General features: G+C 59.1%; 2 protein-coding genes across 5 annotated transcripts; one reads left to right on the top strand and one right to left on the bottom strand.

Annotated features, from left to right (window-relative positions):
* Window positions 1-4,469: 4,469 nt before the first annotated feature.
* On the top strand, window positions 4,470-7,519 carry GPBAR1 (G protein-coupled bile acid receptor 1). Of its 3 annotated transcripts, none has more exons than XM_045853569.1 (3): window positions 4,470-4,627; window positions 5,863-6,005; window positions 6,344-7,519. In XM_045853569.1, the coding sequence occupies exons 2-3, from the start codon at window positions 5,982-5,984 to the stop codon at window positions 7,379-7,381; spliced, it is 1,062 nt and encodes a 353-aa protein (XP_045709525.1). In that variant the 5' UTR covers window positions 4,470-4,627; window positions 5,863-5,981; the 3' UTR covers window positions 7,382-7,519. The 3 variants fall into 3 exon arrangements, with proteins under 3 accessions (XP_045709525.1, XP_045709532.1, XP_045709538.1); XM_045853576.1 differs by having other exon boundaries at window positions 5,827-6,005; XM_045853582.1 differs by lacking the exon at window positions 5,863-6,005.
* Window positions 7,520-7,794: 275 nt separating this feature from the next.
* On the bottom strand, window positions 7,795-13,085 carry LOC123828487 (angio associated migratory cell protein). 2 transcript variants are annotated; one of them, XM_045853520.1, is made up of 11 exons: window positions 12,880-13,085; window positions 12,256-12,417; window positions 11,174-11,293; window positions 10,529-10,668; window positions 10,129-10,273; window positions 9,736-9,819; window positions 9,504-9,619; window positions 9,287-9,390; window positions 9,048-9,138; window positions 8,696-8,850; window positions 7,795-8,276 (listed from the first exon to the last, which is right to left on the bottom strand). In XM_045853520.1, the coding sequence occupies exons 1-11, from the start codon at window positions 12,998-13,000 to the stop codon at window positions 8,201-8,203; spliced, it is 1,314 nt and encodes a 437-aa protein (XP_045709476.1). In that variant the 5' UTR covers window positions 13,001-13,085; the 3' UTR covers window positions 7,795-8,200. The 2 variants fall into 2 exon arrangements, with proteins under 2 accessions (XP_045709476.1, XP_045709484.1); XM_045853528.1 differs by having other exon boundaries at window positions 12,256-12,414; window positions 12,880-13,084.
* Between the last annotated feature and the right edge of the window lie 144 nt (window positions 13,086-13,229).

Raw genomic sequence — 13,229 nt, 5'->3', positions numbered from 1 at the left:
CCTTTGTCTTCACCTGTGTCCGGGACACACTTGGTGTTACTGTGGCTCTCGGCTCAAAGGCCCACTGACTTCAGCCAAGTCCCATAGGACTGTGGGAGGAGGAGGGAGTTCTCGGGACGATCAGCACATGGAGGGTGTGGGCTGGGGAAAGTGATCTTGTCTCGGTCGCTACTAATTGGCTCACCTGCCCCAGGTCTGCATCTGGGAGGCGCAGGTGACCTTGGATATAACTGTAGAGGTGGAAAGTGAAGTTCTGAAGGCAAGTACGATGCCTGTAATTATATACCTGGTAATGTCAATAAATCTTAGTTCCATTCGTATACAGCCAAGGACTATATATATAAGCCAAGGTCATTCAGTATAAACCAAGGTCATTCATTCTGGCAGGAGTGTCCACCCTTTTGGCATCTCTGGGCCACACATTAAATACATTGCAACACACAGTAATAAAAAAAATCTCAGTATTTTAAGTAAAATTCACAGTTTTGTGTTGGGCTGCATTCACAACCATCCTGGGCTGCGTGTGGCCCATGGGTTGCAGGTGGGGCACCCCTGGCTGGGGTTTCCGTGCTCCTTTGCAAGAGAGTGGGTATTTCTCCCCATTTGGGTGGCCCGTAACCTGCAACCAGGCGTGAGGATTGTGTTGGTGGGATGCTATCTCCACCCCTGGATTAAGTGGGACCTGGGCATACTTGGCAGGAAAGGAAGTCAGACTAACAGGAAGTGGAAGGGTGGGATCAGAGAACAGGAAGTGGGAGCCAGGAAAAGGAAGTGATGCTAGCCCTGCATCTGCTGTCTCACGGGGAGGTGGTACTTAGAGTTGCAATTTCATCTTCAGTCTCATTTGAAGTTGGAATGAGGACCATTCGTCCCAGAAGCTACAGGGACCTAAGACCCAAGCCTGGGTGTACTGGGGGGTCAAGGGGGGACGCTATTTGAGTTCAAGCAATACCTGCCCCTTTGGGAATCAGTGAAAGCACTGCAGTTTCCACAGCTCCCGGGAGACCTGGAGAATCTGGCTGTTTAACCCTAACAGGACCAAGGTTTCTTCTGCCCCATCACAGTTCCCTGAAGGCAGAATCCTGGCCGGTCTCAGTCACAGGATGGTGCCCAGAACTCTTCAGAGACTCCCAACAGTGAGTGAAGAGTTGAACAGCGGCTCAGGAGGCCCACCAGGGTCCAGGAAGTCCCAGTGTCCCATTGCCTCCACTCATCCAGTTAGTATCTCCAGCCCTCGCATACCACACCCAGACCCTGAGAGTCGGGGGGGCGGGGGCGGGGGGAACATTCATCCATCCAAGAGAGTGGAATGGACAGAGGAGGCCCCGAAGGGTTCCCCACCAGACTCTGGTCTGGGTACCATGACTGGATGACTGGACCCAAGGACAGGAGAGCAGGGTGGGGCTGGGGCGCCAGAGCCTGCAGAGTTAGCTGGATGGAGCACCTGCAAGCTGCCTGCACCGGGGTCCTCCTGTGGACCAAGGACAAAAGGCAGATGAGCCGATCCCCAAAACTGATGGAGGAGCGGACAGGACCTGGATGATCCGGGAAGGAAGAAACGGCTGAGCAAGCACGGGACAGGACCCAGGCTTCCCCGCTCCCGCCGCCCCAACTGTCCCCTCTCACGTCATCCCACACACAGTGTTTAGACAGAGCAGTGGAGAAGAAACACAGACATCCTGGATTCCTCGGGGAGGAGGCCAGGGCTGGGAACAGAAGGAGATCTGTTTATTCCTGGCAGTCCAGTGTCGAGGGGCCCCACACCCACTTCTGTCCAGACTCCAGGATGAACTCTCCCAGAGCCTCTGACTTCTGCCCGACTGTGGGGCTGAGGAGCATCTGGAACCCAGCGTCCTCCACCCATCAGCTCCCTTGAGGGGAGGTCTGAGGCCGAATGCTGTCCTCTTGCCACGTTTTGGCCCAACAGAAGTCCTGCCTCTCCAGCACCCCTGGCTGCTGCACCTCCAGCCCTCCAACCCTGGCCTCGCCCAGAGGCCCCGAAGTCCCCATGCTCTGTCCACTTGTATTCTTGAGTGCAGTTTTCCCTAACGTCTCACCTCCAGCTTTCTCTCTGCAGCTTCAGTCTAGTTCCTCCCATTTCAAGTCAAGGGAGTATAACTGGCCTCTCCCTCACCTTAAAGCCCAACTTGATACAATGTAAAAATGGGAGCATACCTCTTGGCGTCCCAGCCCTGAACTTGCCCTTCTTCTCGCTGTACAGTCAGGTACTGCATAGGGACGTTCTGGTGAGTGAAGGACTGCGTGTAGAGCGGCGGTCGGTCCCATACGATTATGGAGATGTCAAATTCCTACCACCCAGTGTTGTAGCAGAACGCATTGCACAGATACTTAGCATTGTGTTACAGTTGCCTACATCTCCAGAACAGTAACATGCTGTACTGGTAGCCTAGGAGCCGTGAGGGAACACGATTTGCCACCCCAAATATGTCTCATTAGCATAAGGATTATTTTTTTTTAGGCTGGTGGATTTTAAGCAACCCTCAGACTTGGAAAACCAAGTAGAAAGGGAAATCATTTGCAAGGGTGTCTCCCTCCGTGTAGCAGGAAGAGGGGGATGACCATATCTCCAGAAAGTCTTATCAGTGTAGATGACCACACTCAAATTTGCATAACGACCTTACCCTGGTTTAAGGTGCTTTTCCTCCCACCCCCAACATCTTTTGTCTCAAGCTGCAGACGGCATTAAAGGGGATGGCTTCCCACACCGTGGCGCGTCATTCATTTTCCTGGGTCGCTCCCATGTATACATGTTACCAATTTGTTTTTCTCCTGTTCATCTGTCTCTTATTATAGACATGTCTCAGCCAAGGACCTAGAAGGTTACAGGGAAAATTATTTTTCCTCCCCTGTGGAGCTATAGGCTGCCCTAACCCTAGGTGAGGAGCAGGCTGCACCATCTGAGTTTGCATAAGTGCCTTCCCTGGCGTCCCCACAATGACGACATCGGCCAAGGACGCATTTCTCAGAAAGCACCCCTGTCGTTAAGCAGCACGTGACTGTACGTAGTTTCCTCAGTTTCCCTGTGGAGTAAAAGTGTCATTGGTCTCTTGCTTTTCATAGGCTGCTGGCCTTTCTCAAGGGGACTCTTTCTTGGAGTGGAGGGTTGGCTGGAGGGAAGGGACAAGCAGAGAAGGGCAGAAGTCCTAATAATGTTAATAACAGCTACCTTTCATCGAGTGCTTTTGTGCCGAGCACTGATCGAAGTTTTGATCACATATTACCTCATTTAGTCTCACGACAGGTGAGGACAAGAGCAGCCCCATTTTACAGGTGAGGAAACTAAGGCCAGAGAACTTGGGTTACTTGCCCAACTTCACACAGCTAAAAACAGTAGGATCTCAGCTGGAATTCTGAGATTCACACCAGGCTTTCTGACTGTAGCACTGGCTTATGCCTGTTCATCATCATGGAAGAGGAAGGAGAGGAGGCTTGTGCTGAGACGCCCCTCCCCCTGTTAAGTGTTCAGGCGCTGGGATCTGATCAGTTACATCTGTTATCCCACAGACAGGGCCTCGAACTCATTTTCACCGGGGGCCACGTCAGCCTCGCGGCTGCCTGCAAAGGGCCAAATATAACTTTAGGACTGTATAAATGGAACTACTCCTTAACAGGTAAGCGAAAGCTTGGCACTACCACCAAGTAGAAACCAGGTGCCGAGCCCGATAAAACAAGGTGGAGGGCCAGTTCCGGCTCGTGGGCCTTGTGTTTGCCGCCTGTGTCACAGCAGTTTCCACAACAGCCCTGAGAGAGTGGCCTGCTTTCTTCCCATTTTAAAGGTGGGAAAACTGAGGCCCAGAGGTAGCTAGCTTGCCCAGGGACACATCCCCAGAGCTATTTGTACCTCATAGCCCAGAACTTGACTCACAAAGTAGGGGAGAAAAATGCAGAATGATTCTAGAAGGCAAGACTGGCTTTATAAGCTGAAACGCCCATCAGGCAGTAGGATGGGGGAGGTGAAGATCCTCAGGCCGCAAAGATCCCCCCCTGCTGCCACCGCTGCGCACACACCCCTCTTCTGCAGACAGGCAGAAACAGTAGCTCTCATGTGGGGCCAAGGGAGCTCAGCATGCTGTCAACTTGCTGGCCACTCTGGAATAAGGCTCATAAAATGTAAATGTATTAGCTGGGGCGGAGAGTGGAGAAGGGCAAAAGAAATCACTCTTCATTAACTCGGATGCATTTCTCAGATGAGCTAGGCAATCGCAGGGGAGAGGTCTCCAAACTGGGTGACCTGAGAGAGAGGATCTGCCACCTAAGTGACCATCTATCGCCAGGGTCTGGAAAGGGAAGCTGGTACAGCAGGAGAGGGAGAAAGGCCTCCCAGTGGCTACAGCCAGGGTGTGCCAGGTCCCACCCTCAGAGGCGGGGCCAGGCTGAGACCGGCCGGCCGAAGGCCTCAGCTCCACCCACCCCAGAACCTAGGCAAGGGCAGAGCCTGGGCTGCCAAGAGCCCTGGGTGCTGCTGTCCTGCAAAGCGGAGGCACCATGCTGTCCCAGGCCAGGACATCGGGCATCCCCGGAAGCCCTGTGAGGCTGGCTGCGGAAGCTCCCTGACACTCAGAGGAAAGCCCAGGCTGGGTGAGCAACACCTGTCTTCCACTGCCATGTGAGTAGCTGTGCCCCTCTCCCCTCCTTGGCTACACCTGGAAACCTCAGCCCCAGACCCTGAAGGGACCGTTGCACCCAGGCCGAGCCACCAGAGCCACTGGGTGTGCCGTGTGCAGGTCACACTACCCTCGCACCACTGGGAAGTCACCGTGGGGGCTGGCTGACCCTGCCTTTCTTGCGGCTCCGGTGGAGGTGGAATAGGGAACTCACTCCAGGGAGGGCTGGAGCTCCAGCCCAGGATCCAGAGGCCAGGTCTGAAGTGAGGAACCCTGAGGTCTTGCAGGGTTTCATAGAGTTGACCACGCAGGGACCAAGGGGAACAGAACTGGAGGGGTGCTCCAGTCCTGAGAAGGAACGCTGTCCTGAGGTGGGGCAGGGCGCTGGGGAAGGTTTAGGGAGAGAAAACGAGAAGGGGAACGGGGGCAGCAGCTTGGAAGCCCCACTCGAGGGTCTTGGGAGGAATTGACTAGAAGGGGCAGCTTCTCCTGAGCTCAGGGTGGCTGTGGGCCCCCATGATCCTCCTGGGGGGCAGGGGGGTGGCGGTAGTAGGACTCCTTTCCTTTCCTTATCGGCTTTGGTCCTGGCAGTAGCAGCTGCTCCCCCCGCTGACAGAAGCAGGGGGTCCAGCAGGGCTCAGGACCCTCCCCATTGCCTGCTGTAGCAGTGGGACCAAGGGGCTGGACAACGGAGAACCCAGAGCCAAGTGAAGGGAAAGACAGGGACAGACCAGAGCCCCGAAGGGGCCAGGCCCTGTCCAGCAGCTCCTCTGCCCTCCCCTCCGGGGTTAGCTTCAGCCCTGAGTGTGTGTGTGAGCGCGTGGGGGGTGGGGGGCGGGGGAGGGGATCCACCTTGAGGCTGGCATCTCTGCATTCACTGCCTGTCCTCCCCTGCCCCACCCCGCCCCCAGCAACTCCTCTCCCTCCTCCAGTGCCCAGGAAGGGACCCGTTGCTAGTGCCGTGCGGATGAGTCAAGTTTATGGGCCGGAGGCTGCTCACTGATCTGTAACCAAACGGCTTCAAGGGCAGATGGGGGGGTGGGGTGCAAGGGGCAGGGCACCCCACTTACTGCTGCCCTTGCCCTGGACTCGTCACTCACTAATGTTCAGTGAGCCCTGTCTCTGCCTCACTCCTGCCCCCCCCACCCCACTCCACCAATCCTTAACGCTCTGGTGCCGACTGGGCCGCGGGCATCTGAAGAGAGGGACCCTCCTCCATCTCGCCACCCACTCCCAGCACCTGGCCCCAGCCCGAAGGAGGCTCTGGACCCTGGATGGCCAGAGGACCACCACACACCGGCCACACCCTATTTCCCCCCTCGGCCAATTCAGAGGCCTTACCAGGCGGAGGCAGGGATGGACAAGATGCTTTGTTGCTGGGTAGGTCCACCTTTTCATCTAAACAGGCATGCCCAGAGGTGCTCAGAGGGGACCCAGCAGGTGACACACATGGGTGAAGGGGACTGCGGGGACCTGTCTGAAGGCAGCCACCGCCACACTCCAGCTGGTTGCTACCATACAGGACATCTGTTGCCACAACTGAGTTCTTAAGAGAAGCCCAAAATAGCAAATTTTATGTAAAATGTAATTGGCCATTCATTGAAAAGAAGGTCTATATGGCAGTCCAGCGGTCAACCACCTCTAGGTCAACGCGCGTCCCCCAGGAGGACAGTGTCCTGCAGCCCCGCCTGACTTGGGCCACCCCGTTTCCCATGCAGGCATGCCGGCAGCTGCTGCAGCACTCCCCCGCCCCCAGGCCCAAGATGACACCCAACAGCACCAGGGAGGTGCCCAGCGCCGCTCCCATGGGGGCCTTTGGACTCTCCCTGGTCCTGGCTAGCCTCATCGTCCTGGCCAACCTGCTCCTGGCCCTGGGCATCGCTGGGGACCGCCGCCTGCGCAGCCGGCCCGCCGGCTGCTTCTTCCTGAGCCTGCTGCTCGCTGGGCTGCTCACGGGGCTGGCGCTGCCCGCACTGCCGGGCCTGTGGAGCCAGGGCCGCCGAGGCTACTGGTCCTGTCTCTTCCTCCACTTGGCTCCCAACTTCTCCTTCCTCTCCCTGCTCGCCAACCTGCTGCTGGTGCACGGGGAGCGCTACGTGGCCGTGCTGCGGCCCCTCCGGGCCCCCGGGAGCACTCGGCTGGCCCTGCTCCTCACCTGGGCCGGCCCCCTGCTCTTCGCCAGCCTGCCCGCTCTGGGGTGGAACCACTGGGCCCCCGGTGCCAACTGCAGCTCCCAAGCCGTCTTCCCAGCCCCCTACCTCTACCTCGAAGTCTACGGGCTGTTGCTGCCTGCCGTGGGTGCCTCGGCCTTTCTCTCCGCCCGCGTGCTGGCCACCGCCCACCGCCAGCTACGGGACATCCGCCGGCTGGAGCGGGCCGTGTGCCGTGGGGCGCCCTCGGCCCTGGCCAGGGCCCTTAGCTGGAGGCAGGCGAGGGCGCAGGCTGGAGCCACCCTGCTCTTCGGGCTCTGCTGGGGGCCCTACGTGGCCACCCTGCTCCTCTCGGTGCTGGCCTATGAGCAGCGCCCGCCGCTGGGGCCCGGAACTCTGCTGTCCCTCATTTCGCTGGGCAGTGCCAGCGCAGCGGCTGTGCCTGTGGCCATGGGACTGGGCGACCAGCGCTACACGGCTCCCTGGAGGGCGGCCGCCCAAAGGTGGCTGCGGGTGCTACGGGGAAGAGCCTCCCGGGGCAGTCCCGGCCCCAGCACTGCCTACTGCACCAGCAGCCAAAGCAGCATGGACCTGGACTTGAACTAGGGGGGGTGGGGCTCTGCTCACTCCTGCTAGCAGCATCCATCCATCTCAGCCACCAAGCCCGTCCCCACTGTCCACACACCTCTGGATCGGAGAGCCTGCTGCTCCTAGTTTCCCACACCCTGGTCAAATAAAACTCCTCTGGCCCAGTTTATTGGTAACTTATTCCATAGCGCAGAAGGGAAGAGACAGGTGGAACAGCGGCGGAAAGAACCTAGAGCCAGGCGGGCATCAAGGGAGATTCCAGCTCCACGCAGGCCAGCAACTGCAGGTGAGGCCGCACCCGCGGCGGAGAGGGTGAGCTGAGGGCCGGAGCTGCGGCCGACTGGCCGCGGGGGGAGGGGGGCCTCACCCTGACTTGCCCCCCATGGCTCTTCCTCAGGTCCGGCCACCACAAAACCAACACAGACATCGTCTCTGGGAAGTACGTTTTATTTACATTTTTAAAATCTGTAACTAATCTCTCTTCCTCCTTTCCACCCCCCGAGACTTGGGAAGGGAAAGAATGGGAACCTCAAAGACCTACTTACTCCCCACATACAAATACACACCCATGACTCACACCCACAAATGAAAAGTAAGGGAAAGAGGTCTGAACCTCCCTCTGAGGGGTCCCCCAGGTCTGGGTGAGGGGGCGAGGGGGCGAGGGACCCGAGGGGTGGGTCTTAGGAGAAGAAAGGGACGGAGGGGCAGTCAGCGCGGAGGGGTTGGAAAGCAGTCCGAGGCCCCTCTGATCCCCTTCCCTCGCACCCTCCCGCCTCTGCTGGTGAGGGGTCTCCCTTCACCTCCTCAGCGCCAGACACAAAGCAGAGGCGGCAGCCACTAGCGGTCAGGTCTCTGGACACAAAATACTTTTGCTTTGTGGTCTCCCGACGTGGTCACCACCAGGGAGGCATCTCTGCGGACAAATGCATGGGTCCGTGGAGGGGGCCTCGGGGCCAGCTCTGAGCCCACTGCCCAGGGGCCCCCGGGGGGCCTCCCCAGCACGTAATTCCAGACCCCTGGTCCCTAGCACTGGCCGCCAGACACCCACACGGAGTGCAGCCCGCACCCGGGAGGGGAGGGCGAGAGGACGCCGCGGGCAGGGGCGGCGTCCTGGCTCCACAGCCCCGGGGCTGACGGGAGACCCGGTCAGTCGCTGCCGCCCAGTGCGACTCCCTCGGGCTTCTCAGCACTCCTGCCTCCCAAGCCGGGACCGACCAGGCCTCGGGGCCCATCTTCCCTCAGGAACGCACCACCCCCCGGTCCCTGTGGCCTGGCGCCTGCTGTTCCCACCTTCCAGACACAGGCACCCTAGCCCTCGCCCAGTCCGCTTACTTGCTGAGGGCAAAGTCCAGGATCTCTGCCGTGTGGCCCCGGTAGTCAGTCAGCAGGCGGCCGGTCCGAGCGTCCCAGAGGCGCACGATGCCATCCAGGCTGCAGGTGTAAACCACAGCGGTGCCCACCTCCCACAGCAGCTGCACGATGCCCGACTGCACCAGGGTGCAACAGAGGAAAGGTGGGGCTCAGGGCAGGACAGGTGAGAGGCCCCCGCTCCCACCTCTCATGGAGGGAGGCAGGGAGGGCACATGGGCCACAGAAGGACCGAGCAGGAGCCAAGTCCAGGGCAGATGCTCCCAGGGCCCTGGGCTTCCCTATGGCCATGACCACGGCTCCAGGCTGCCTTTACCTGGTGCTGACACTGGTGCCTGAGGGTCTGTGTAGACAGGTCATAGATGGCCAAGGTCCCGTCCAGGTAGCCGACAGCCGCCAGAGGCATCCTGGGCAGAAGCAAGCACCACAAAGCTCACGGAGGGACCGGGCCCTCGTGCCCTTCACTCCTTCCTGGACCCCCGCCCCGGCCCCTCCCCACGCTCGTCCCTCTCGTCTTCCGGCTGTCTCCAGGCCAAGGTCCCGGTCCACACTCACACACTGCAGAAGCCCAAGGACTCCACGGAGTTGGACTCACTCTCCTCCCCTTCTCCCAGGTTGGGCTGGGAGGCCACAGTCTCGGGCCTGAAGACACCCACCACCTATGAGCCAGAGGAGAGGATCAGAGAAGGAAGGCGGTGGGGCAGGGAGGTCGAGTGAAGAATAAGAAAGGAAGGGAGGGGGGACGACACGGAAAGCGGAGGGCCCCACTCACCTTGCCAGTGGTGGCACTGACCAACTTGGCCTGACAGTCCACGGAGCCAGTCAGGACCAGGCTGCCATCCTGGTTGGTGGCGACACAGGTCAGAGGGCCCTGATGACCCTCAGTCCCTAGGATGGAGCAAGGGGATAAGTCACATTCACCCTGTCCCCTCTGAGTCCTGTCCCAGGTCTTAGTCGTCCCCCCCCACAAAGGCCCAGGGTGACACTCCCCCCACTTTTGACACCTTTTAGTACGTGGATGGGGTTTCCCTGCTTCAGGTCCCAAATCCTGATGGTGCCATCTTCATAGCCGACCACAGCTCTCTTCCCTAGAGGGCCGGAGGCACAGACGGAGAGAGAAAGGCAGCACACTCAGACACACCCACCAAGGGAATCCGGCGGGGGGTGCACGAGAGGGACACAAGTGAGGGGAGAGACTCTGCCCCAGGGACAAGCAGAGGGGACCCAGTGCAGGGTGGAAAAAGGGGAGCTGTCTCTCTGGGGCCTGGGAGGTCAGTGCTCCTGAGAACAGGCCTGGAGTTTGCAGGCTGGGGTCCCAGAGGGAGCCTAGGAAGCACGAGACTCCACACCCACCCTCTCGGAACTCCAGGAAGGACCCTCAAGGGAGCGTCTCTCACCATCGGGGAGGACTCGGCCACACGTGGCTGGGCAGTTGGGACCCTGGAAGGTCTTGCAGTCACCATTTGGGACCTTCCACATCCAGGTGTTGCCATCAGCCGTGCCCGCCAGGAGGACAGGTGCCCGGGGGTGCCACTCCATCCACTGGACAGAGAGGAGGGGTCAGCAGGGTGGCCTGTCACCCCACCCCAGCTAGGAACCTGCCTAATGAACCCTACCCAGCTTCTCCTGCTTTGAGCCAGCGGGGACACTCCAGGTAACAGGCATAGACGTTCCGGCTGTACCTCAAGAGTGCACTGGCTCAGAGACAGCTCGGTCTGGGAGAGGCAAGGCTGAGCCCCAAGCTCTCGCCCACTCCCCAAGGCCCCCCAGAAGTGAATCCCACTCCCATGACCTCACCTCCAGATCGCCTGCTTCAAAGGACCAGACCTCCTCCTTGGTGTCCACCTGCCACACTTTCAGGAGGCCACTCATGTCCCCTGTGGCCACTAGGGTGGAGTCATGGCTGAAACCAGCACAAGTTACAGAGTCTTTATGACCTTCAAGAAAAATGCAGAAAGAGAACATCAGGGCACCAGGAAGTGGGACATATGACCCCGGTACCTGACCTCCTAAAGGACCAGCTGGGAGAAGAAGGGCAGATCCCAGCAGAACAGGCAACCGAACTCATCGTCTGTGCAGAAATGGACACACCCAGGTCCCCCAGGGGAGGCACTGCTGGCCCCCAACTCAACCACACCGCCCAGGCCTATGTCTTACCCTCAGTCCACTCCACACCTCTGCCCGGAACCCTGACATCTGTCCCTCCTCCCACATACTCCTGTTCAGCCTGTGTCTCCTCCGCTCAAGCCTTTCCCAGACTCCCTTGCCCAGTTACTGCCTCCCTGCCCTATGTCCATGTCGGACTATGCTGCTCTTCTTTGGAGTCCCCCGGCCCATAGAGCAGGCAAAATGGGGGCAGCAAATGACTGCTGGATGCACAACCGCTGCAGGTGAGCCCCCCAAGACCTTCAAAGGGACACGACCTCGCTTGGGCACCCTCACCTGCACACTCAAAGAGCAGCTCCCCGTCGCTGAGCCTCCACACGAAGGCTTTGTCATCTTCGCCCCCTGTCACCGCCAAGGTGTTGGTCTTGGGATCCAGGCTCACACAAAACACAGATGCTGTCCCAAGAGACGTTTCACAGGTAAGGGGACGGGGCCCCCACCTGGGGTTCTCTCCCCCGGGATCTGCAGGAAGCCCACCCCTTCCACCCAAAGCAACAGGTCTTTCCTCCTGGGAAAGAAGGATGCACCCGAACTCTTCTAGGTTCCAAGCATCAGAGCACTGGAGAAATCCCTCCCCGAGCTTGCCAAGCCCCAAGCACTTCTCCAGGGCAGATGCCCCTGCGGTACTGCAGCCTTCACCACCCCACGCTGATGCCAGGGCAACGAGGAGGGTGCGTGCGCAAGGCTTTCGGTTCTCGGCATGGGGTGCCACCAGGCTGGGCACAAACGGAGGGAGGAGAACATTGTGCTACTGGTTCCTTATTAAAAGCCAGTAATTGAAGATTATATAAAATATGCTAAAAAAGGTACTATGACATCTAATTTACACTAAGGTAACTTTAAAAAAATTTTTTATTGATTCCAGAGAGAGGTGAAGGGAGGAAGAAAGAGAGAGAAATATCAATGTGAGAGAGACATCCATCAGTTGCCCCTTGCATGGGCCCCAACTGGGACTGAACCCACAGCCCAGACATGTGCCCTGACCAGGAACCGAACTCTTCACCTTCCAGTCTGGGGGCTGATGCCCAACCAACTGAGCTACACCGACCAGGGCAAAGCAACTTAATAAAAACTTTCACCACAGGTGGCTTTTAAAAAGGAAATTAAGACCCAGAGAGATTTAAAGATTATAAATTGGTAAGTAGCAGAGGTAGGATTTGAACGCAAGTTCCTCAACGGACTCCGGGAGCCAAGCTCTCCTGGGTCCCTCCTACTGCCCCCTACCTGTGAGTTCCTCCAGGGCAAGGCCTGTATTTGCCCATCTCTGCATCCCTCGTAACGCCCGGTCCACAGCGGATGTGCGAGGCTCAAATGCCTGCCGGGCCGGAGAGTACGATGGATGATGCCCAGAGACCTACCTGAGTGCAGTGCAAAGGTGACCTCGCTATCGTCTGGGCCCTCCATGCTGCCGACCACCCCTTCCTGGGGTTCCAAAACCCAGCCCTCCTCGTTGCCCTCCTCCTCCTCCTCTTCTTCTTCTTCAAAGTCCACGTCTTCCATCTCCTGGGCTAGATCATCTGCTTTGGGGAGAGGAAAACGGGCCTCAGCAGCGATCGGAGGGATGGAGACCCAAGCGAGGGGAGGCCTAGGGCTGGGGTGGGTCATGTGGCAAGAGGGTGAGGTCAGACGAACGGGATTCTGCCGGGCGGGGCGGGGAGAGGGAGAAGTGGCCGGGAGGCGGAGACGTGTGGGACGGAGGACAGGAGAGGTCCGAGCACCTGGGGTTGGCCAGAGGCTGTGTGGAGAGGGAGGACCGAGGGGATGATGGGAAGGGGGTGTGTGAGGGGAAGGGCCAGAGGAGGCATCAGGGGAACCCCCACCCCGGCCAGGCCTGAGAAGTGTGGGGGTGGGAGGGGAGGGGAAGGGCAAAGGAAGTCGGTAGGAATGACCGGTAGGGTGTAGAGGGGAGGGGGGAGAAACAGGGGTCATAGGCCAGAGGTGAGCGCCTCCTGTCCCGTGGCCTGAGGACCGGCAATTCTCACCCGGGTCCGGCGGACCGGGATCCAGCTCTACCACCTCGATAATTTCTTCATCACCATGGAAGCTTAAGGTCTCCAGCGGGGGGGTGTCAGCGGCAGCCCCGCTTTCCGATTCGGACTCCATGCGGCGCAAGCAGCCGATCCACTTCTCTGGGCCCAAACGCCTCCCAGAGTCAGCTCTCCGCGACGACGCGGAACCAGGGCCCCTCCTCCCGGGGAGGAAATAGGCATAGGCAACTCCCCGGGCTGGAAGAGCGACGGCAGCTTGGCCAATAGGGAAAGGGGTTGACTAACTTAATGACCAGTCACAGAGCAGAGTTGGTAGAAGGGGACGGGGCGTGGCAGGGAGAACC

The sequence above is a fragment of the Phyllostomus hastatus genome, unplaced genomic scaffold, assembly GCF_019186645.2.
Source record: "Phyllostomus hastatus isolate PE091 unplaced genomic scaffold, TTU_PhHast_1.1 phas_contig_137, whole genome shotgun sequence".
NCBI lineage: Eukaryota > Metazoa > Chordata > Mammalia > Chiroptera > Phyllostomidae > Phyllostomus > Phyllostomus hastatus.
This window is presented reverse-complemented; position numbering and strand designations above follow the sequence as displayed.

Coding starts and splice junctions, on each gene's coding strand:
- GPBAR1 (XM_045853569.1), top strand. CDS start 5,982: ATGGACAAGATGCTTTGTTGCTGG. Junction 6,006..6,343: donor ACAAGATGCTTTGTTGCTGG/GTAGGTCCACCT, acceptor TTTCCCATGCAG/GCATGCCGGCAGCTGCTGCA.
- LOC123828487 (XM_045853520.1), bottom strand. CDS start 13,000: ATGGAGTCCGAATCGGAAAGCGGGGCTGCCGCTGACACCCCCCCGCTG. Junction 9,820..10,128: donor TGGCCGAGTCCTCCCCGATG/GTGAGAGACGCT, acceptor CCGGCCCTCTAG/GGAAGAGAGCTGTGGTCGGC. Junction 9,620..9,735: donor CCCCATCCACGTACTAAAAG/GTGTCAAAAGTG, acceptor GCTCCATCCTAG/GGACTGAGGGTCATCAGGGC.